The 23520-nt window shown below is 38.3% G+C and overlaps 2 protein-coding genes and 1 long non-coding RNA gene across 6 annotated transcripts; 2 read left to right on the top strand and 1 right to left on the bottom strand.

Annotated features, from left to right (window-relative positions):
* Positions 1–3599: 3599 nt before the first annotated feature.
* On the top strand, positions 3600–15129 carry thbs3a (thrombospondin 3a). 3 transcript variants are annotated; one of them, XM_056762500.1, is made up of 23 exons: positions 3601–4476; positions 5082–5288; positions 5360–5616; positions 6451–6553; positions 6662–6688; positions 6769–6851; positions 6963–7014; positions 7365–7513; positions 8213–8353; positions 8899–8973; positions 9059–9211; positions 9296–9406; positions 10224–10331; positions 10421–10580; positions 10659–10777; positions 10911–10963; positions 11104–11306; positions 11398–11576; positions 11989–12037; positions 12123–12319; positions 12798–12970; positions 14444–14583; positions 14765–15129. In XM_056762500.1, the coding sequence occupies exons 1-23, from the start codon at positions 4404–4406 to the stop codon at positions 14824–14826; spliced, it is 2874 nt and encodes a 957-aa protein (XP_056618478.1). In that variant the 5' UTR covers positions 3601–4403; the 3' UTR covers positions 14827–15129. The 3 variants fall into 3 exon arrangements, with proteins under 3 accessions (XP_056618479.1, XP_056618478.1, XP_056618480.1); XM_056762502.1 differs by lacking the exon at positions 3601–4476 and adding an exon at positions 4829–4898; XM_056762501.1 differs by lacking the exon at positions 6662–6688 and having other exon boundaries at positions 3600–4476.
* On the bottom strand, positions 14803–16792 carry LOC130432909 (uncharacterized). The gene is made up of 3 exons (XR_008908503.1): positions 16442–16792; positions 15402–15581; positions 14803–14891 (listed from the first exon to the last, which is right to left on the bottom strand). It is a non-coding gene; the product is annotated as an uncharacterized LOC130432909 (long non-coding RNA).
* On the top strand, positions 16155–23382 carry hjv (hemojuvelin BMP co-receptor). Of its 2 annotated transcripts, none has more exons than XM_056762504.1 (5): positions 16155–16350; positions 20580–20652; positions 20948–21121; positions 21255–21760; positions 22322–23382. In XM_056762504.1, exons 3-5 carry the CDS (start codon positions 21019–21021, stop codon positions 22922–22924), a joined length of 1212 nt encoding a protein of 403 aa, XP_056618482.1. In that variant the 5' UTR covers positions 16155–16350; positions 20580–20652; positions 20948–21018; the 3' UTR covers positions 22925–23382. The 2 variants fall into 2 exon arrangements, with proteins under 2 accessions (XP_056618482.1, XP_056618481.1); XM_056762503.1 differs by lacking the exon at positions 16155–16350 and adding an exon at positions 18575–18728.
* Positions 23383–23520: the final 138 nt, after the last annotated feature.

Raw genomic sequence — 23520 nt, 5'->3', positions numbered from 1 at the left:
ATATTACTCCCTAGACAAAATGCTGCTATAAATGTAGTCAACGTAGTATTCGGTGTACCCAATGTGGTAATATATTTAGCAAAAATTATGCAAATATAGTTTGTCGCTAAAATCCATTTAAACAGGTTGACAGCACAGATTTTTTGGGAACTATTGAGTCCTCCATGAACTACGTGACCACACGTCAGAGATATCAATGCTGCGTCTGAAATCGCCTACTTCCATACTATATACCCTGATAGCACACATACATCTCGCTTACGTCTATTTGACGTCTGCATTTATATCTTACAGACATCTACAATACATAGTTTGCTCATCTGCAATACGTCTCAGAGATGTCTGCTGTCAGACGTCATATAGACATCTAGAAGATGTCTGTAAGATGTTTGTGATTTAGAATGGATGTAAAGCTGCTCTTTCTAAGATGTTTAGCAGATGTTTTTACACAGCAGGTCTCCAGATCTTTAACAGACGTATAACAGACGTTCAGACGTCTCCGAGACATATTGCAGATGAGCAAACTATGTATTGCAGGTATCTTGCAGATGTAAATGCAGTCGTCAAATAGACGTGAGCCAGATGGATTGTGCTATCTGGGTAGTAACTATACAGTAAGTGAATATGAGGATTAGTCATGAATAATATGTGCGAAACCTCAGTATGCAAAAACAGTAGGCGTGAAATACCTGAATGGTCTAACGTTACTACTTCTGCCGAGATTCGCTGGTGTGGAACGGATGGACACTTATCTATCCCATGATGCTTTGGGAGCTAAGCAGAGGTCAAATTTCAAAAGCAAATCAAACAAATGTAGCGGAAAACTTTAAGGCAGATGTCTGTTTTTAATGTAAGTGGCAATAAATGAGTTTCTCGTGACACAATAATGTTTTATCAACGCTCACGTATAGGTTGTTGTTAATACGTCATAGGTCGAAGAGCATACGGGTCACATGACCGGCTGACGCAGTATGGCCAAAATGTATTCATATACTCCAACTGATAATGTATAGAACACACTGTTTTAATGGCCGATAGGTAGGTACTTCAAATTTAGTACGTTCTGTCACAATATGCGATTAAGGACGCAGCGCGAATGTCGTGACTCTGATATTCAATGGCTCTGGTATTCACCATTTTGTTTCTACAGTAGCCCTAAACTGACAAACTGCTCTAACGCGTATCGTAAATACATTATCTCCTTCGGTAAAGAAGCGAAAATGTCAAAAAAATCTTTGTTCTGTGTCAGCCGCTGTAGTGCTTCGAAAAGGAGGGCAGAGTGAGCCGTCGGTTGCTGAAACCTCACCACTAGATGGTGCTAAAATTCAACCATTGGACCTTTAGTTAATAAAATAATTTTTGGTGGAACTAGACCTATGATAGAGAAACATGTCTAAAACTGTAAATGATGTGCTTGTTTGCGCAAACCGAGGAGACCAAAAGATCCAAAGAAAACTAAAAGATGCTGTTGAAACAACTTGCAGACCAACCACAAAGCTGGCTTTGCTTTGTCATTAAAGTTGCTGTGATTTAAGGTCCAGTTTTAAATGCAGGTAAAACTGATTTTGCTTTCTTATGAACTCATGTATGAGAGAAATTATGCATCATGTCTATAGATTAATGAAAATGGCCAACAAATATCCAGGAAATGATTGTTTGTGTAATGTTCCATACCTAGCAAACATCCATTCACAAGTTATAGCTATGTGTATGTTTGTGGAGAAATAAGTCACAGTTAGCTGTTTTAGTTAAGGATAGGATTCTGTAGTCTTGCTCAAGAAATCTAAACTCATCAGACTGGACGGTCATCTGTTCGTCTCTTCTTTCTGGGTTTTATGTTCTGTAAATATTGTTAATGGATTTCTATTTTCATAATTTAAAGGACAAATAAACAGTATGTGTCCTGATTTTGTGTTGAGCTCTATCATTGGCTGACTATACACATTGATGCTGATGCAATACCAAGCAGCTCTTATGTTTTGAAATGTATCTTTGAATAAAATCCATTGTGTCTAGACGTTCTTGCTGATATAGCTTTTAATGTGTTTGTTTGTAAGAGATGCAGAGATTGTAACAGAGAAAGTTCTCCTCCTTAAGGGTCAATTTACCTGCCGGCAAGTGTTTGCGAACATCAGAGTGCATTGAGGGAGTCTCTGTGAATACACGCCCCGAGGACACACAGCTGTGTGTGTTACAGAACCAGACTGGAATTTCATTCTGGCTCCTGTTCTCTCATGAGTTTGTTTCCATCTATTTGTGTGGAAACGTAACCCCCACCACCCGATTCAGAGCGATCGGGAGCTCCCCACAGCCATCATAATGACCTCCAAAAAACGTCTGGGAAAGAATTCCTGTTTGAGAAGGAAAAATGTGTTTGGATTGTGCTCTTTTTTTTTTCCACACACTTATTCAGATGAGAAAAGTGTGTGGGGGGCTGTTGTGCTTTGAACTTTGTGTTACGGATCCAACGGGTTCTGGTTTTGTTCAGGGTGTAAAGTTAAATTCATGACTCAGAATTAAACGATTGTGAGCATTTCACTAAAACTCAGATTTTCCCTTTTGGGAAGAAAGCAATTTAACAAGACCCTCATTTGAAGTAGACTCTGTTTTAGATGTTGTGTAGAGCAAATGCTTTTTTTCTGATTGCAGGGTCAAGTATAAAGCTGACGTCTGACAGAAATGTTCCCCTGACACCTGCTGTTAAAGGCTGTTTCTAAGGAAACTCGGAGGTAATGAAAAATAAACATCACTCTGGGACAGACTGCTGAGACGAGACATTGAAACTGAACAGAGCTCTTATAATGCTTTGCTTTAGAACACCCAATGCTTTCTTTCATTCTGCCAATAGTGTTTGTGTTTAGAAGTTGGACAAAAAGAGGAGCTGACACAAAAATTATGAAACAGATATGGTCATTTGTATTTGTTTCTCACTTAATTCTTATGTTCGCTGGTACAAAAGTACCATTTACCTTTTTTGCAAACATGTGGTAGTATAATCTGTGTTTCATCAAAATGGAAACCTTTTTTTTTTAATGAAAATGCTCCTTTACTTTTTCCTTTTTTTGTTGTTTATAGAGGGTGTTGCTTTATGCATGTCTAAGTCAGCCAGTCTTGGGTCAGTGTGAGGTCAGTGTGCATTTGGGTATTTGGGTTGGGGGTCTGACCCAAAACGAAGTCAAAACAAATGGAGGCCTTTTTAAATACCATTTTAACATTGGGATTTGTAACAAGAGAGTTTCTATTTCACATAAAGGACACTCACCACTTTATTTTAATTAGGCTACATGTCGACCAGAACGTATTACGTAGGCTTTGTCTGAGGATCAGAGTGCACATTTCAAACAAGTCACGAAAACTATAGGGGATAACCATGGCGACAATATGACTTGCGTTTTATATTGCAAATCTGTAGCATAAAAGTTACTGTTAAACGTATATTTAGATGGTTTTGAGTCTACATATCAAAAAAGATACGTTTTAAAAGCGTTTTTTAAATGAATGAATTAAAAAAGAACACGCTGGTTATTATCGGATTCATCGGACGAATCGCCTTGCCCGAAGTAAAGTTGACTTCCGGTCTCTGTTTTCTTAAAATATAACCATTTATTATATTGAATTAATATTGGTTAATTTTATAATTTCATTGTATATTAACTATACTGAGTTCAATTAAAACTACTCAACAACGATGTATTATTTGTTGAAGTTATTTTTCGGCCACACAACGTGTGTTTATGTTGTTGCCTCAGAAACCAGATTACAAATTGCTTTAGCATGTGGCGGTAACCATGGCAATGGCTAGCTTATAGCTATTACGCTCATATCTTTGGCTGTCAATCATAACATTATATTAAAAATGAATTTTTGGGTCGTTTGACTTGACAAATGAGTTTTGGTCGAGTGAAAATTTTCAACAAATAAAATGATTTTTAGTTTAGTTTTGGCTAAATAAAAAAAACGATCGAGTGCACGCGCGCCTTTGAGCTGGCCGAGCTGTGGATGCATTCGAGGCAGGCAGGAAGACGTGTTTGGTTATCGTGCCATAAAGTCTTGCGACTTGAACGTAGTTTTAAATTTCCTTTTTAAAACCCAATTGCGTTCTGTTCTACCCCTTTTTGTTGTTCAGGAAAGCAATAACCCGTCTTGTGTAAACGTCCCTGGTGTCTGTAAACAGTCGTGCGATCAATCATGCGTGTTTAACATGCGGTACATTTGTTGAATGATGATGATGATGGGGGCGGATACTCTCTCCACTTCTTAGATTTGCTCTCTCTCTCTCTCTCTCTCTCTCTCTCTCTCTCTCTCTCTCTCCTGCACAAAGTTGCGCTCCTGTGAACATAACGCTACTTCAATGCACAGCTGACGGATCCGATATTCTGTTTTTGGTGCTGTATTTTGTGAATATGGGTGTTTGGGTTGCTTTGTTCGTGCTGCTGTTCGCTTTTGGAGAATGCTCACTGAAGCAAGACGTGCCAGGTAATTCCTATGAACTTTCATTATTTAGCCTATATAAACTTCTGAAACTTCCTCATGCAGTGATGCCTTCAGGTTCTTCAATGTTTGTTTAGGCGCCCGTTGCTGTCTCTCACTGTTTTCGATGTGCCTGTAAATCGAATTCACCCTTTTCCTTCTCTCTTTAATTCCCATGCACTCTTTCCTCTATCTTCTGACTTCATGTGTATGCATGTTTTCGCACCACATCTAGTTTCGTGAAAACAATGATGAAAAAAGGTACGCGTGCATGAAGAAGAGGAGATGAAAATTATGGAAGAAGGGTATTGGAAAAGACAGAAAGCATGTGGTTTTTCCAGGCACTAGTTGGAGAGAGAGAGAGACAGAGAGAGAGAGAGAGCTCACTGTATTTCTGCAGTAGTGGAATTCTGTGCAGCTTTTACCCTGTTAGTAACAAATTCATCTGTAGCTTTATAAAAGTAAATTTATTTATGTTTAGAATACTTGGGAAACATGGAGTTATTATTTTTGTGCCATCCTTTTAATGCATGTGGGAACAAGAATACATGTATGAAAACACATTTTGGGCCGAACAGTTCCCTCAATTGTATCTCTCTATGTTTTCTCAGTGATAGATGCGTTGGGTTTGGATGATGTGAAGCAGAGCGTAGCAGCAGTGGAGAAGATTTCTTTAGCTCTGAAGACTCTCAGTGATGTCTATGTGGTGTCTACCTTCCGTCTGCCTCCCAAACTGGGTGGAGTTCTCCTGGGCCTCTACAACAAGCAGGACAACAAGAAATATCTTGAGATGGCCATCATGAGCAAGATCAACAAAGGTAATTCTGTTCTGAAACACATTGGGAAACTTAATCTCTTAGGACTGTCTAAAAGCTCTGTTCTATCTCAGTTCTGGTCCGGTACGTCCGTGAAGATGGAAAACTGCACACAGTGAATATGCAGACTCTTGTGAATGTGGCAGACGGACGACCTCAGTCTATTATTCTGCGTGTCGGTGGTCTGCGCAGAGATTACCTGAACCTGGAGCTCTATGTGAACTGTCGTCTGGCTGACTCCGCCCAGCGGCTCCCCCAATTGGTTGATTTGCCTAGAGATGCAGAAATGGTGGAGATTCGTAATGGCCACAAGGCATATGCTCGGATGCAGGTGAGATCAGTCCGGTACATTTAACGTTTTCGTGGTTTGATGCACATGGCAACAGTTTGTGTAAAACTTGACAACGTGCTCCTTCTTATGGTTTGAAATGTTTCTGTAGCTGACTGGCTGATCATGGCGCTTACAATGCCAAGACTGCAAGGACCAAAAATACACAGAAACTACTAAAATGTATAATTTTTTTGTTCACCACATGTCTCCTTGAATAAAAGTGTCTACCAAGTGAGACATTTAAAATGAGTTTTCCTGTTTTTGAATGGATCCAGTAAAAAAATGACACTTGTGTCAGTATTTACTCACTTCATGTTGTTTCAGTCCTGTATTCTGTTATTTTTTCCACACAGCAGAACAAATTGTGAATATGGAATTAAATGTGTTTTAAAGTGTTCAAAGAATTCTTTATTTATATTCAATGGAAAAAAATGACACCATGGGTTGGTATGACATGAAGGCGTACACATTTTATTTCATAGACCAACTATCGCTGCTGTCCTTCTAAAACCTTGTATCTCCATATTTATATATTTTTTCCAATAAAACATTAATAGTGACCATTTATTTGTCATTGGGTTTTGCAAATATCTAACCAATAAAAAGTATTAAAAAGTACTCGTCAACTATGACAACACAGTATTTAATCATTTAAAACTACAGCGAATTGGACATCTGAGGTTTTGGAAGGACAGCGACGGTATAATGGTTCACAATATTAATCAGTTGTAGAATATTACAGGTAAATGATTTCTTTCACTGAATAAATACAAGTGATATCAATACTGATGTTATACTGTATCAGATTATAACTACAGCGACTGTTTTTCTAAGGGGTCAGTGGAGTTTCTCAAAGTGGCTCTGGGGGGCACTGTGGCTCAGGCTGGAGCCCTCACTGACTGTCCATTTCAGGGAGACGCCTCTTCATATAACGCAGGTGAGCCAGAAACATCATGAAACTGTGTATATGGGGATTGGATATTTACATAGGTGATTGCTTGAAAAAGATTTGACCAAAAGATTTGTGTTCAAACTCTATTTTTAGTGAACGGTGAGGTAAATTCAATTCTAGGTGAGTGCCTCACAATAACTTAAACAAAATATATATTTTAAAATTTTGTTTACTGTTAAAGTTTTTTTTGTTTTGTTTAGGTGACCACACTAAAGCTCTGATTGGACAGCTCATCATCTTTAATCAGATCCTGGGTGAACTGAGACAGGACATCAGAGAACAGGTGTGTGTGCGCCTGCATTTTTGTAATATTTTGTACAGTTTATGTTTATAAATGCACATGTTTCTGTTCCAAATATGTGTGGTTTAATTTTCACTTGTTTTCATTCGTCAGGTGAAAGAAATGTCTCTCATCAGGAATGCTATTCTGGAGTGTCAGATGTGTGGTGAGTAGCAGAACTGCAAAACTATGTACATCTCCAGTCATAAGTTTATGGGGTGTTATCAGAATGTAGCTATCCAGCGCGTTTGGAGTGCTGAATATAGTTCCAATACAGTTCAGTTAGAAATTAAAGTGTATAATGTTTAATACATAATGCACATTTGGATTGTGTGAACACACCCACTTAGACTTTAATTCAATCTGCGGACTGACTGACAGATAGTGTTTGGGTTTTTCAGATTTGGGGCTGTTCATTTGTGTATTTGTATGATGTTTCCACTGATGTATTTATTTTTAAGCAGAACTGAGAATCATAAGTTATCTGTTTTAACTAGCATCCCTGTTGGGTTGCAGGATTTCATGAGCCGCAGTCTCGTTGTCAACCTAACCCCTGCTTTAAAGGAGTTGCCTGCATGGAGACATTTGATTACCCGGGGTACCGTTGCGGTCCCTGTCCAGAGGGCATGAAGGGGAACGGCACACACTGTCAAGATATAGATGAGGTGGGTAAAGCACAGATCGTCTTAGTATTTATCTTGCGATGAGTCTTGGTTCTAAATGATTTTTAAAGGGGTCATATGGTGCGAATACGTGTTTTTCTGTGTCTTTGGTGCGTTTTAAGTTGCCCATGCATGTATTAGACACATAAAATAGCAAAAATTTAAGTGTTGTAACAAAGGATGCATTCTATCTAAAAGCGAATGCTCACCCAGACCTGCCTGAAACACCTTGTGTAATCACACCCCCACAAATCCACGTCAGTTCATGGTATGATGTGACTAAGACCCCCCAAATGTATCCGCAAATTTACTTTGGAACCTGATGTTCCAAATATGGGTAAGAGGTGTTACACTTCTATCACACGCTTGCAGTATTTGACCAATCACGACGCAGTGGTTCACTGGCCAATCATAGCACACCTCGCTTTTCAGTGCGATGAGCTTTGTCTAAAATCTGCACGTTTCAGAGAGGCGGGGCAAAGAGGAGATACAAACAAGCACGGTATGTGGAAAATGCAGCGTTTTTTAACTCAAACCGTGACTACACATTGCATTACATCTAAAACATATAATAATATTCGTTTTAGCCGTGTCATATGACCCCTTTAAATGCTTTGTGCTGGTTCCAAGGATCCAAGCATGCATTTACTTTTAATCACGTTTGCAGATTCATCAAGTTTGATTCATATTACATTTTTTCAGTGTGCAGAGGCTCAACCCTGTTATACACCAGGTGCATGTATTAACACGGCGAAAGGTTTTACCTGTGAGCCTTGCCCACTGGGGCTATGGGGTCCACCTCTCTCCGGTGTCGGTGTGGAACATGCCAAGAGCCACCGCCAGGTACAGCAGCACCAACTTCTGTTTAGACAAGAAAACTATGTCTAATAATGTCTAAATGTTGTTGCATTACATAGCAAAATATTGAAGATATTACTTTTTTGACTCAATTTGATCTCAGATGGTCATTTTTGTTGGGGATACCTATTAAAATCGTTCCCCTCACGGGTGTCTTGGTAAAGAAGCAATACATGTAGTTACATTACATTCATTTTGGATGCATTTCAATAGTTTTACACCCAGAAAGTGTCCAAACTAGTTTGACTGTCAGGCAAGTTTGTTTCTCAAAGTGTTAAAACCTTTTAGAATAAAGGTTTGTATTTAAATGCTTGAGATTGTTATTTGTAGATAAATGTGCCATAGTTTTGATTATATAATTCTTATTCTTAATTGTGGAAAATTCTAATAAACAAATAAATGCATGAAAAGTATGGTTAGTCTATATCCAAGATCAATGCTATTTATATTTATTGGTTATTAATTGATATTACAGTTTGATATTTAGTTATCTAATGAATTCGGATAAATCAGAATAATATATCCTGCAGGAATGCTTCGACATGGATGAGTGTGTCAATTTCGAAAACGCCTGCACACCCAACTCCGTCTGCACAAATTCTATCGTGAGTATGGTGCAGAATATGTCCGAGATGTTTTCTCTGAGATAAGACATTCAGTGCTAATATGTTTAATCTTTACCCCCATCAGGGATCATACAGATGTGGTCAGTGTAAACCCGGGTATGTCGGGAATCAGACAGTCGGATGTCTTCCTCGGAAATCATGTGCCTCCCTCAGTTTCAACCCTTGTGACACCAACGCACACTGCATCATTCAGCGAAATGGAGATGTCACCTGCGCTGTACGTTTAAACCCTCCAGACGCTTAAACCTCACTACATCTTCTGGTTATTATAAGCTGTCTGATGAATGTTGACCTATTGCAGTGTAATGTCGGGTGGGCAGGTAATGGTCACACCTGTGGGAAAGACACAGATATTGATGGCTATCCAGACCGCTCGCTGCCCTGCATGGACAACAACAAGCGCTGCAAACAGGTTAGAGGCTATAGCACTGACACAATCTTTTGACCTTTTTCCTCCTTCACTTTGTGTAAGATGATGTGACAGTTTATAAAGTCTGGTTCTTAAAAACGGACTATCTTGGTTTTTAAGTTTCATTTAAACTTGAAAATAAACAAAGTTCTAGAAAACTTACGTATTTCGACAATAGATTATAATGATGTAAAATGAATAAGAAATGTTTCATACAGCACCATTTCTAAATCAGTAATCAAACAAGCGGAATTGGAATTAAACAACTTACAAAAAACTACATATTTCCTCAAATTGAAATGCACAAGATGCTTTTTGGAATATTCTCGAATCGTGCTGGGATGACATGAATCACAAGTTGTTGCCCAACCTTGTATAGTTGATGCCAGCTGGACGTTTATGATGTCATTAGGAAAAATGGGCAGTACGTCATTTTCTGTTCACATTGTTATTATAATCATTTAACTCGTAAAAATATTGAACAAGAAAAACACAAAGTTGAAGTTTTTGTTAGTGCTCTCAAACGTTTGGTTCATGTTTTGTGACAACGTTGTTTTTTTTCCTCTGATGGTTTATAGAAAAATAGAAGACTTGATTTATTCCAGTACAGATAAAATTGTTTGTAGATGATGTACTTTTCAAAAAGATTAAGCTGTTCATCCTAGATGAGATCATTCATCTAAATGTTCAAAGTTTGTTTTGTGTTTGTTATGTTCCTTCATTAATAAGTTCCTTTGGATAAAAGTCTCTTGTAAAGTAGATGTAGATTCTATGTTATTGTGTTTTGGGAATAAATTTAAATTAAATCTGTGTTTTCCAGGATAACTGCATGTTCACACCAAACTCTGGTCAGGAAGATGCAGACAATGATGGAATCGGAGACCAGTGTGACGAGGATGCAGATGGAGATGGAATAAAAAACGTAGAGGTGTGTTCCTACGACCCAAAATCCCACACAGATTCCCAATCTTGTCTGTGTGTGGATTGATTCAGACTCTTTGGTGTGTGTTATTACAGGATAACTGCCGGCTGATGTCTAATAAAGACCAGCAGAACTCTGACACGGATTCCTTTGGCGACGCATGCGACAACTGTCCTACGGTTCCCAACATTGACCAGAAAGACACGGATAATAACGGAGAGGGAGACGCCTGCGATGACGACATCGATGGAGATGGTACACAAAGTTCAGATTTGTGAAATCAGCAAGCCTTGTGTCTCTGTTCCGTGTGTGATGTCTGTAGGTGTTTTGCAGGAATCCAGAATGTGTTGGATAACTGTCCCAAAGTGCCAAACCCCATGCAGACCGACCGAGATGGAGATGGCGTGGGTGATGCATGCGACAGCTGTCCTGAGATCAGTAATCCTATGCAGGTATCCATTCTCATTGTATGAAAGTTCATTTAAGAAACTTATGACTGAAAAAACAAATCTACCTTAACATGTAGGATTTGAATAACAAAGAAAAATGTTTTCTTTTTCATAAAATCATCTTATACTCTTGCAGACTGATGTTGACAACGACTTAGTGGGCGATGTTTGTGACACCAATCAAGATAAGTGAGTACAAACAACTGGCTGAAAATTTGTTAATTTATTCATCTGTTTATGGCAGGATTGCTCTGCTGCCATCTAGTGTTTCAAAGTCGATGTCTAACACAATCCGATTCATAACATTCAAAGTCTCGTATGTTGTGCAGTGATGGAGACGGACATCAGGACACTCGAGATAACTGCCCTGACATTCCGAACAGCTCTCAGCTTGATTCGGATAACGACGGCATCGGTGACGACTGTGACGAGGATGATGATAACGACGGTGTTCCAGACAACCACGCCATCAATGGAATTGGACCAGATAACTGCAGACTGATTTCTAACCCCAACCAGAAAGACTCAGACAGTAAGAGCGGATTCTCGTGCTGAATAAACTAATGGTGAATAATCTTGGATTGATCGCTAAATGTCGCATCTTGATGTTTCTCATCCTCTAGGTAATGGAGTCGGTGATGTATGCGAGAATGACTTTGACAATGATGCAGTATTGGATTTTATTGACGTGTGTCCAGAAAGTGCAGAAGTCACACTTACCGATTTCAGAGCCTATCAGACAGTGATATTGGACCCGGAGGGCGACGCTCAGATCGACCCGAACTGGGTGGTGCTAAATCAGGTAAAAAGCATCAAGTGGAATACTTAGGAATTCACAGAAATGTTATGAGGTATAACTGAATCAAGCCACTGTTCTTTCCAGTGACTTATATTGTTTGAATTATTAATAAAATGCCACAGAATTTCAAAAATAACAATGGAACAAGTTTTAAACACTCTTCATATCCTCCATTGCTTAAACAAATATTCCTGCCCCAAACTTGTGCCACTGGCTGAGACAATGTTATGTCTGGCCCAGTCAGGTCACTAAAACAAATTCTGTTTGGTTACTTTTGGTGCTTCTAGTGGCACAAAAATCCAGCACTTCTGAGTAAAAGCAGAATTTTTTAGTTTTGTAGTAGTTTCGTTTTGTGTCAAGACTTCTCAATGTACTACTGTTGCTTGTGTGACAAAAAATGATCTTTGGTTTTTAGGGTATGGAGATTGTTCAAACAATGAATAGCGACCCGGGTCTGGCAGTGGGTGAGTCTCAAAGTGTTTAAAAGCCAAGCATCCAGCATACCCCTGTAGCGCAACATAAATGATATTATAAATCGTATATCCACAGGTTACACAGCATTTAACGGGGTGGACTTCGAAGGAACATTTCACGTTAACACAGTGACCGATGATGACTATGCCGGCTTCATCTTTGGCTATCAGGATTCGTCCAGTTTTTATGTGGTGATGTGGAAACAGACGGAGCAGACTTACTGGCAGTCCGTCCCGTTTAGAGCCATGGCTGAACCGGGATTACAGCTGAAGGTGAACAGAAACAGCTCACTTTCATTTGAATCCATTTGTGGAAATATATATTTTTTACAAAATTATGTTATTAGCTCTCATCACTGTTGTTTGATGGTTTTAAAAGTTTGTGAAAAATCGGATCATCTGAAAATCTGATGTATGAAAATATGAAAATACAAATGATGAATAAAATGTAACTATTTTGCTTAATGGAATAGTGATAATACTGCAGTATGCTAAAAATATCTTATTTATTTGGTCTTTGATTTATCTTTCTTATATTCCACAGATTTTTTTTCAAGTATTAATTAGCTTTTTAATCCTTGGTTTTTAATTTAGCCTCAGAATTTTGCACACCCTCATAAAGATCACTAATGCCCATATGACCATCAAATACTTAGGCAGAGTTAGTCAGAAAATCTGTATTTTTTATTCTAATTAATATTACTATAATATTATTATTATTTAAAAATTGTTTTGTATTTATCTGCTCTAGGCGGTGAAATCTCGCACCGGTCCTGGTGAGTTTCTTCGTAATGCTCTATGGCACACGGGGCACACAGACGGAGAGGTGAAACTGCTCTGGAAAGACCCACGAAATGTCGGCTGGCAAGATAAAACCTCATACCGCTGGCATCTCACTCACCGGCCACAGGTCGGCTACATAAGGTGAGGCTCTCAACTGACTTTAACTGATCAGTTCTGTCTCAATGCCTTTAAAATGTTCACTAAATATTCTGTATTTAATACAAATTTTAAAATATTGATTACATCGAGATACAATTGATGTTATATCTGCTCTAGAGATTAAGATATTTACTCTGAGCTAGGACTCCACTAGTCTATGTTTATTCAGAACTACTTCAACAAATTGCCCAATTATCACATACACCTCCTTGCCATCTTTTGGTCTCTGGCATTGAAAACTGCGTTCATATTTTTCTGTAGTCACAAGAGGGCGCTGTATCAGATAGGGGCAATGTGAAGTAAGCATGGGCGTTTAGGAATGGATGGGGGCGTACTTCTGGTTATCCTTAAAATTTCTTCTCAGTTGCCCCTTCTTTCTGCCCCCTCGTACCCCTGAGACTCCGTTGAGTGGTTGGGCCCCCTGGCTGCCCATTGTTGTGGTTGCCATGCCAATGAAATCCTTTGGCAAGAATTTTCTTGGTGCCTGTTCATATGCAGATCCAATGGAAACTGCTGTAGTGGACAGGCGTTAGGAGAAAAGAGAGAGGGAGCAAACTGCAGAGGACAGTGGAAGATGTATTGTGTATGATTTCCTGTGCTAAATCATTTTTTGGCATTGTTGTGTAAATATAACACGCTCTTTCCCCAATACCAATGCCTAAATTCTATGTTCCTGTTAGACTAAATAATTATTTGACGGTCAAACAGTTCTGAAGATTTTACCCACATTTACACTGTATCTATCTGAGTAAAAGAGCTGTTTAGATCAAAGGTTTACAAAGTCTGTTTGAATAAATACCTACAGAGGCAGAAAGAGCTGCCTGCTGCTCACATTGTGTGTGTTACCACGTGTATCCACATTTGTGTGTGTGAGACGATTTGTAGCCTGGGCTTTGTACATCCCTTTTCAAACACACACACCTGCTTTGTATTCAGAGGATTGAATAGAGAACACTGGACTTCAGAACACCGCGCCGTGCTCAGCTCATACATAATGTTATGTAGAACCAGCCTGGTGCTAAATCAAATCAGATCTCATTTATTATCAGTTACTTACAGGCTGAGCAGGTGGAGTTTAACAGCCGAGAGTAGCAGCTCTCTGCTTTTTTTGGATCAAGTCAAGCTTACTTTTTTTACAATTTGTAGCGGATTTTTTTTTACAAATATATAATAAAGATATAGCCTTAAAATAATATGAACATAATTTAAAATATTCAATAATAAAGTCAAGAATGCTATAGAGTGAAAGTCTAGCTGCAGTAAAGCACATCCAATAGCAACTCTTGAGTGTGTGGAAGGGTAAGACCCAACATTCCTAACACAAAAAACAATTTTTTTTTTACAAAAATACACAAAAAACTGGAATTCTAATGTATAAGAGTAAAAATAATATTAGCTTTGTATAAAAGCAATAGAAGTTAATACGTTTGTGTAAAATATGTGTTCCTGTGGCAGAGTGAAGCTCTACGAGGGCACAGAATTGGTAGCTGACTCAGACGTTGTGATTGACACCACTATGAGAGGGGGGCGTCTGGGCGTATTCTGCTTCTCTCAGGAGAACATCATCTGGTCTAATCTGCGGTACCGCTGCAACGGTAAGAATTAATCCACTCTTTGTTATTTAAATCGTCATCCTCAGTTTCTCACATTCAACCTTGAACACAAAACCAATCTCAAAGTTTTGAATCAAAGTTCTTTATTGACAAAAGTATCATTAAAACAGAAATATGATGATGCATTTACGAACGAAATACAAATCTGTACTTTCTCTCACAGATACCGTTCCGGAGGACTTCAGTCCACACCGTAAACAGGTTCTAATGCACATAAAAGTGTGAGGAGATCGAAACGCCCTCCGTCTCTCTATAGTGCCCCTGAGACTCAGTATGGGGCCATTGAACTCCTGTGTGTGAGAGGTTGAACAATCAGGACACAAGAGAGATTTACCCAGTACCTGTGTCATTCTGAACTGAAACGCCTGGGTGAAATGAGAGAAAAGACTTTTATTTTATATTTTGCGTGTTAATGCAGGGGCGGTATTACGTGTGCTACTGTGAGCGTGTGTATGCGTGAGAGGGTCCATTAGGGTGCGTATGCAATAACAATGTTTTTAAATAAAGGAATGTTTTTATACAACATAACATACACCCTGCAGTACTTCAGCCCCATAATTATGATTGATACAAATGTAAATCACATTTGAAAAAGGTCACCCTGACCTTTTGTCTCAATTCCACAATTGAACTACCCAAATATGTGTCTAGAAATTGATGTACAATTATTTTGACCACTGTGGGATCTAAATAATGGTTCTTATCTAAATCTTTATAAACCATTAGTTTTTTTTCTAGTAAATTATTTTAACGGTAAACATAAAATATAGCAGATACAGAAGTGCAGTTCAAAACCTTACGGAGGCAGACTGGCGCCGTCCTAGCGGTCGCATTGTGCACGTGCTGTGGCGGGAGATTCCAGCGGGGAGTCGCGTGTTCCTCGTGGTCAGGGAGGCCGGGACGAGTGCAATATTGGCGGGAGATTGAACAACAATGCACAACATCCCACACCTGCCAGACCGCAGGACAGCTCAACACAACTATAAAATAGAGACATACATGAGCTTTCTTTTAAATAAAATAGCACACATAATTCTTAACAAAAAATTCATTTTCCTTTGTGTTATCTTACAAAACTGAAGAAGGGAAATGTGGCAGACTGGCAGGTGGACTTTACCCCCAGAGGGCCCCTACAGCCAAACTTTACAGAATACACGTGTTTGTACTGAGGCGTTATCTATTAGCCGTGATCTTTAAACTCTTCAAAATGATCATATATACGATTGAATATTTTTGATAGCCCAAATAACCCCACTTTTTCCATCTTTAACTTAAAAAAAATGATGAATGTATACTGCCCTTTATACCATAAAGTATTATGTTCATAATTAAATATTGTTATTTAAATATAGCGTTTTGAAAAACTGTTCTATAGTAGGGAGACGAGAGTAAAACGCGCTCGTGCACCTGTCCAGTGTACATAACGTGAATTCTGCTCCGAGTCTCACAGACACGGTTTTTTATAGACACTGCTTTCATTTCCTTAACATGACAAAAAATGATGACATCAATCACATCTGGTTATTCACAGTTCTGATATTTTTAATCAAAGTCCTTGATAATTGTTTATTAAAATAAGGCATAGCCAAATCCCCTGGTCTGCGCGAACCCGTGGTTGGAAATCACTGTCCTAAACGCCCGGTTGCTTAGTAACGGGGTAATCTGTTGAACAACGAGTTGTGTAGTTGACAAAATGTACAGCACCAAAGTGAAAGTCTGTCTGTAAGAAACACACAATCTTCTTATAATGTGAGTAAAGATCGCCAACCTAACCATTTACAATAAATATTTTACATTTTGAACGCAACTTCTCAACAAAACGTAAAAAGCGTTTACTTACCTACTGTTTAACGACTCATCTAAAAATCACATCTTGACGAAACCGTTTATACACTTCTTGTCTTTTTACACATAACTTGGTATAGTCCGCTGTCACGCTTTTGGCGCGTCTGCAGCTCGGTGGTTCTGGTTTTGACCGAAAACTGAGCGGCACAAAGGGACCTGCGGCCCCGCCTCCAACTAGCCAACAAAGAGTCTGAAACCCAGTGATGCATGCACGCATACTGTGGACAACAGCCCAGATCACACAAATACACACAGTAGACCCGGATCGCACTTTCTCCCTAATGCATGCATACTACACACACACACACACACACACACGCACACACACACACACACACACACACACACACACACAGTAATGCATGCATCAGCATACACTGAGGCGATACGTGCACACAACTCAGCACAGAGCTTCACATTCCGCTTCACTAAACAATATAACATCTATAACGGCTTTATTTAAGTTTTCAGCGTTACAATAAATATAGTATTCTGATCACAGAAACACATGTTGTAACTCACTTAATGCTATTTACAACAAACTCTCGCCCACATGTATTTCTTTGCTGGTCAACAGTACCATCTGCCGATAGCATACTGAATTACGTCACATTTGATTACGCATTACGCAAAACACACAATAGGAAATACATTTAAAATGTGCAAACTGGATAACACAAGTCGGTAAAAGTGTCTCTCTTATGCCTGTTGGATGTAGTGCACCCGCTAAATAAAATCAAGATGTGCAAACACACACATCTATAGCCAAACAGAGAACCCACACACGTGTTCTCGAGCAGGCGAAATAAGAATTAGTCACACTTGTAGTGAAATGGAGTGCTTTGATGTATCATCTAAAAAGTTTCTAGCTTGTAAGCTTGACATTGTATCTACGTGCCTAATGTTATTTTATAAAAGACAACTTTGAGCATCATGATAAAACAGCAGCTGACATTATAACGTCTCAAGTTGGTTCAGTAGCCTACAGTCAAATCAATGCAACGTATTTTAAATTATAATTATGGTTTTTGGTGACTGCATAATTTTCGTTGTATGCATTTGTTGTCTGATTCTGTAAATATCATGTTATATAATAAGTCTATTGACAAAATGTTTTGTATAAAAGCGTCTCCCAACCAGTGTTGGGTGTATCTAGTTACTAAGTAATTAGTTACTGTTATTTAATTACTTTCCCCTTGGAAAAGTAAAGTGAGGGATTACTCTTGTTTTTCTTTAATTTAATTACAGTTATTTCTGATGTAATTGAATTTAATACTGTGTTATATTTTCTATAGTGCAAATTACATCAAAATGACATGTCTAACTTTAAAGTGTATGCTTTATTCTTCTTCTAATAAGTTAATAAGAATCATTTATGTACTTTTTTATTATTTATTTAAATGAATTAAATGATAAGCATTTTCATGTCTATCATTGAATCAATTCTAATCATAGTTGAAGTATAGGATATAGAAAGTAGTTAGTAATAAGTAAGGTAACATTTTCCTTGAAGCATGTATGTATAATGCATTATATAGGGTTATTAACGGGTAAAATGCATTATAATTCTTCATAATGTGTGTTGTAATGTATTATATGTAGTTGTAAATAATTATAAACAATTTAAAATGTGTTGTGTAATAATAAATTGCTAAGTGTTATAATGCATTAACTGTAATAAAAATTATTTATAAGACATTAAAATGCATGAAAAGATGCATTACAATGCTTTAAAACTATTTTTATAATGCATTATACATACATGCTTCAAGTAAAGTGTTACCACAAGTTATTAAATACTTTTTTGGAGAGAGTGATTTTACAGTAATCTAATTACACTATTGAACATGTCATCAGTAACTAGTTATTAATTACTCTTTTAGAGTAACTTACCCAACACTGCTCCCAACTGAATACATTTAAGTAATCATTTAATAGTAATATTGTTTGAGTTAGAGTAGTCTACATCGAACACTTTTGTATACACTATTGAACACTAGTCTACACGAATCTAATCTGCTTGAAGTATGAGTAGGCCTCTGTTCAGATATGTTGACAAACAGTGAGACTGGAGCATGCTCTTCGTCAGCTGGTGCGCGCGTGGCAGGTGCGCGCTGCGGGTGGTTACGCGTCTCACTCGTGCTGGTCTGTGACGTGACGTGGGGGTCACACCGCACAAGATTCCGTCACATTCGAGTGTCGGTGTCCCATTGACGAAACATTATTGACGGGAAAAGATCTCAGCGTTTTGTTCGGTCTACAGGAGAGCGTCTTCTAGTTCTGTAAGTGTATTTAAAAGTGAATTCTTTATTTAATATCTGTTGTGTTAATAATAAATTACATGTATGGAGTCTTAGTACGTTTCTCAAGTTGGAGTACATTTCTTTTTTAATGTTTAATATGAGCGATATTTTACTATTTACTATTTTATGGTGATCAATCCAAGCATTCAATCCTAGCAACGATCAGTGTTTTTTTTTATTTAAAGTAGGCTCCATTGGTGGTATATAATATACTGTTGTAATGGTAGGCCTATACTAATATTATGTTTTAATAATGTGTTTTTGACGGTTTAGAATTTATTTTAAATTTCTTTTGTTTCCAAGACTTGAAAGGTAAACAGCATCAGTAAAGTTTGATATCAGGATTTGGGAAAAAGGAAATTTACTAAAGAATTTGAAAAAATGTATGTATTTACAATAAGGTATTAAAGTAGCTTTTGGGCCTTTTTTAAAAGTTTTCACAGACAGATAGACACACACACACACACAAAGCTCACATGCTTAATGGCACATACAGCCAAACATATCCTTAAAACTTAAAGCTTGATGCCGAAACACAATCTAACAGAAGTTGCAGTTTAAAGGACAATAATGTTTCAGTCTTCAACATATACAAAGTGTTTGGGACATTTAGTGTGAAGTTTGGATCAGAGATGAATTCTCTTTAAAAACGAGTTTCCATGTGCAGTTATACATCATTCACGGTAAGAATGAATCTGAGATGTAGCGCTGAAATTAGACTGCAGAAGGTAACAGAGCTGTAGAGTTCCTGCAGTCCGTCTCACACCTGCTTCTGTGCTGCAGAGCTCTCAGCTCTGACTATTTCCACTGAGGCAGGTGCTGGTGTGGCGGTGTATATTTAGACCCCTCTATTTCTGCCCTGCAACTCCCGTAACTGCCCCATATGCTCCCAGCCATCCCATGAACTAGAATAAATATCAGCTGTCGGTGCTAGAACAGTAAAATCCAAAATCTCTGCTGCAGTGAATTAGTATAGTAAGAAGAGATGGTTGTGCAACGGAAAATGTTAAATGGATCAAGGAGATATAGCACTGCATGTTTAGTTATTAAACGTACATTAATCTTTTATTAAGAGTTAATTTGCAAAAATTGATAACTCTGTTTTTATACATGTTCAAAAATCATCTTTTTAATTGTGTTTAAATGTGTTAGTTAGCCTAACTGCAGATTGACTGACATATCTTGGAATGCACAATAAATAATATGATTTTTGTGCACTTTTAAATACTGAGTTATCTGTTTTGCAAATTAACTCTTCATATTCAATGGAAGAATACAAAACTCTTATGTCCTAAATTGTAAGATTTAGCTTACTTTACAGTAAGATATTCACACACACACACAGAGTATTTTGCGTTTACTCTTGTGTTCCACCAATGTTTGCTTTGGACTCTTAGTAAATAACATGAGAGCGAGAGTTCAAACTGCAAAATATCTTCAGAAAAAGTTTGACTGTTTTTCTCTCTGAAGAGGCTTACGTTAATGAAATTAAATAATGATCTGACTGAATGCCACAGCTTTAGACACAATTTTAAAACCGAGTGGCATCTGCAACCAAGTGAGGCTGAACCCTCAAAACTTACCTTTTCTGAGCCATGTTTGCAAAGACGTTAGCCAGCTGGTCTCATGTGATTTTGTATGGATGTTAATTTACACAGAAGTTTACACAGGTGTGCTAACAGAGTGACCTTAAAGTTTAATATCCAGAGTCAAAGTGTATAAATGTCTTATACTTTATAATTTCTTTAACAATCTAAAACCTAATGAAATGATTGTCTGAGGTGTTGTATTTCTTAATGTTTTTATTATGGACATGTTTTCCTCCAATAGATGTTCAACATGTTCTCGACATCACCAGTTCTTTGATGGGTCTCAAGACCTGAAGAGATTCAATGACCTCAAGGTATGTTTTAAGAGCTATAATATATGCATTATTTATTATATCTGTTGTATGATTAATCGTATATTTGGTCTTGAGATTGAATTACATATTTGTTAAAACAAACATTGTAATCGATTCCAACACTACAATTGTTAAAAAATAAATAAATAAATACCTCTTAGAAAATAAGATAATATTTGAAATAGAATCTGAACAATAACAAAATTATTTTTTAGAAATAATAATACGTTTGTTTTTCTCAGATTTGTAATTGGTTGTGTTTGTCTCCCCTGTGTGTTTTTTTACTATGTAACAGGGGTCAGTGGCAAGAGCTGTAGGGCTTGTGCGGACCCCTGCGAGCAGGCCGTGCCGCCTGTGTCTGTATGGATGGGAATGGCAGCACCAGTTGCCTGTGGGAATCACTCACACACATCAAGGAAACACATTTATCTCATTATTACATCAGTCCTGCTGTTAAGTGCCCCTTCTGGTAAGGTCCCATGTAAACTTTACTAAAATGTGCTAAAAAGTGCCCTCATTTACCAAAATTCCCTGCAACGTGCGAAATAAAAAAGTTTAAACATGCAATTACAGTAAACTGATCTTGTTTTCCTTTTCTTCAGAATGTGCACAGTGTCGTATCTTACAATGCAATTCCGAATTTGTGGCTGCGACTTTGGAGATGGGGGTCATAGGAGGAGGGGGACGGGAAGGGGGTAACGCCGGCTACTGCAGTGCCCTGCGATCCTACGCTCTCTGTACCCAGCGGACCGCCCAAAGGTGCCGCGGAGACCTGGCCTTCCATTCTGCAGTGCAGGGCATTGAGGATCTGCTCATTCAGCACCGCTGCCCCAAAACAGGCCCCACGGTTCAGCCACGACCCCTGCCCCAGGCCCCTCTCTCAGGGGATGGATGCTTCTATGAGAAAGCCTTTGTGAAGAGGGAAGGCCGGACCCCAGAATACCTGCACTGTGGGGTTTTTGGGGACCCTCATATCCGCACCTTTAATGATGAGTTCCAGACATGTGCTGTGCAGGGAGCCTGGCCTCTCATTGATAATCAGTACCTGTATATACAGGCCACCAGCTCACCCACTAGAGGGAGCTCTTACACCACTGTCCTCACAAAGGTGCGGAAAAAAATCACAAACACATTTTGTAGTGTGACAGCAAAGTGATGTAATGTTTGCCACTAGTCAAAATTAAGGGTTACTTACTTATTATTTATTTTTTAATAAATAGATTAATTTTCAATTAATTTCAAGTTCAATTTATTAGATTTTTTTTTATTAAATTATAAAATTAAACTGAATTGTAAAATTAAATAAAATTAAATAATGAAACGAAATGAAATTTTATGGCTCTATCACAAGGAACAAAGATAGCATAGAAACCATAGAAAACATATGGTTTATTAGGATTTAAAACTGTTTACTATAAATATAAATGTCTGAGGTTGAAAAAGCTATTTATTGCAGGATTTTCAAAGTACATTTTAGTTATATAAAGTAACATTTTAATTTTGTAATCAAATAAATGAATATATGTAAAGTGTAAGTTTTTGACTCTTAAGTGTAGAATATAATGGAATAACAGTATGTACAAAATTTCAAAGCCCACATCAGTTTTGTGAATGTTTTAATATTTTATATACCCTTGTGTAACATTTCTCATGTCTGTTTCATGATCAGATCACCGTTATCTTCAAGAACTGGCGTGAGTGCGCTGACCTACAGATATACCAAGCAGAGGTAGATAACGTCCCGCCAGCATTTGTGGATGGCTCCATGACGGGCAGCGATCGCAGAGGCCATCAGAGCCTGCGGGTCACCTCGCGTGACCCCGGCCGACACGCTGAGATCAGCGCTACACACATCGGAACGACGCTCGTGGTGCGTCAGATAGACCGGTCGCTGAGCCTGTCTGTCCGCTCCCCTCGGGCGATCGTAGACTCTTACACACCCGAGCAAGACTTGCAGCTGTGTGTATGGGGGTGTCCGGTCTCACAGCGTCTAGGAACCCCACCTCCGTCCGCGGTTGCGTACTCTCACTGTTTGTCTGTGCTTCCGGTGCGGGATGTGTATTTTCAGGCCTGCCTGTTTGACCTGAAGGTCACAGGGAGCACGAACTCTAGTGCATCAGCTGTGGCTGCGTTAGAGGACGCTCGAGCGATGATCTCTGACCCAAAGAGGATTCACCTGGTGATGGGCAGGGCCGGTAACAGACCTGCGTCTCTGCCGATGGTTGTGGTGATAAGTGTCCTCGCAGAAATCCTCAGACGTGCTTTGTCATGATAGAAATGCAGCAGGTGTACTGAAAGCCTGACCAGGGATTGTGTGATGTTTAATGCATATTTATACAATTGTTCAACGTTTACATGATTTCAGTCGTGTTTGGGTATTTGTATGTTGTGAATGCAGAGGCCGTCTGGAACCGCCTTGGAACGACTGTTTATTTGTTATTTTGTTGCATGAAGTGTGTTATCTATGAATGTAATACATTTCTGAATATCTCCATCAGGAGAAACATAATATGAAATTTGAAATGAAAATTTTTACTTGACTTGAAGATGCATGCGTATGCTATTGAAAGTTGTGTTTTCTAAATGGTTTTGCAGACGTGATATAAGTGTATTTACAAAATGTGAAATATTTTTTACATAGCAGCAAATTATTTTAATATTTAAATTAAAATAATCATATAAATGTTGTGCTGTTTGTAAAATAAATGCATTTATCAATTAACCACGAAATATTTGTATAATATGATTTCTCACTTATTTATGGTGGATGCCCATTAAAATAGTTTCTTCATAGCAATTTACATTGCATTATACAATACATTTTTTATTGCAATCCCTGGGGTCGAACCCATGATCTTGGTGTTGCTA

This window comes from Triplophysa dalaica, chromosome 12 (assembly GCF_015846415.1).
Source record: "Triplophysa dalaica isolate WHDGS20190420 chromosome 12, ASM1584641v1, whole genome shotgun sequence".
Taxonomy (NCBI): Eukaryota; Metazoa; Chordata; class Actinopteri; order Cypriniformes; family Nemacheilidae; genus Triplophysa; species Triplophysa dalaica.
This window is presented reverse-complemented; position numbering and strand designations above follow the sequence as displayed.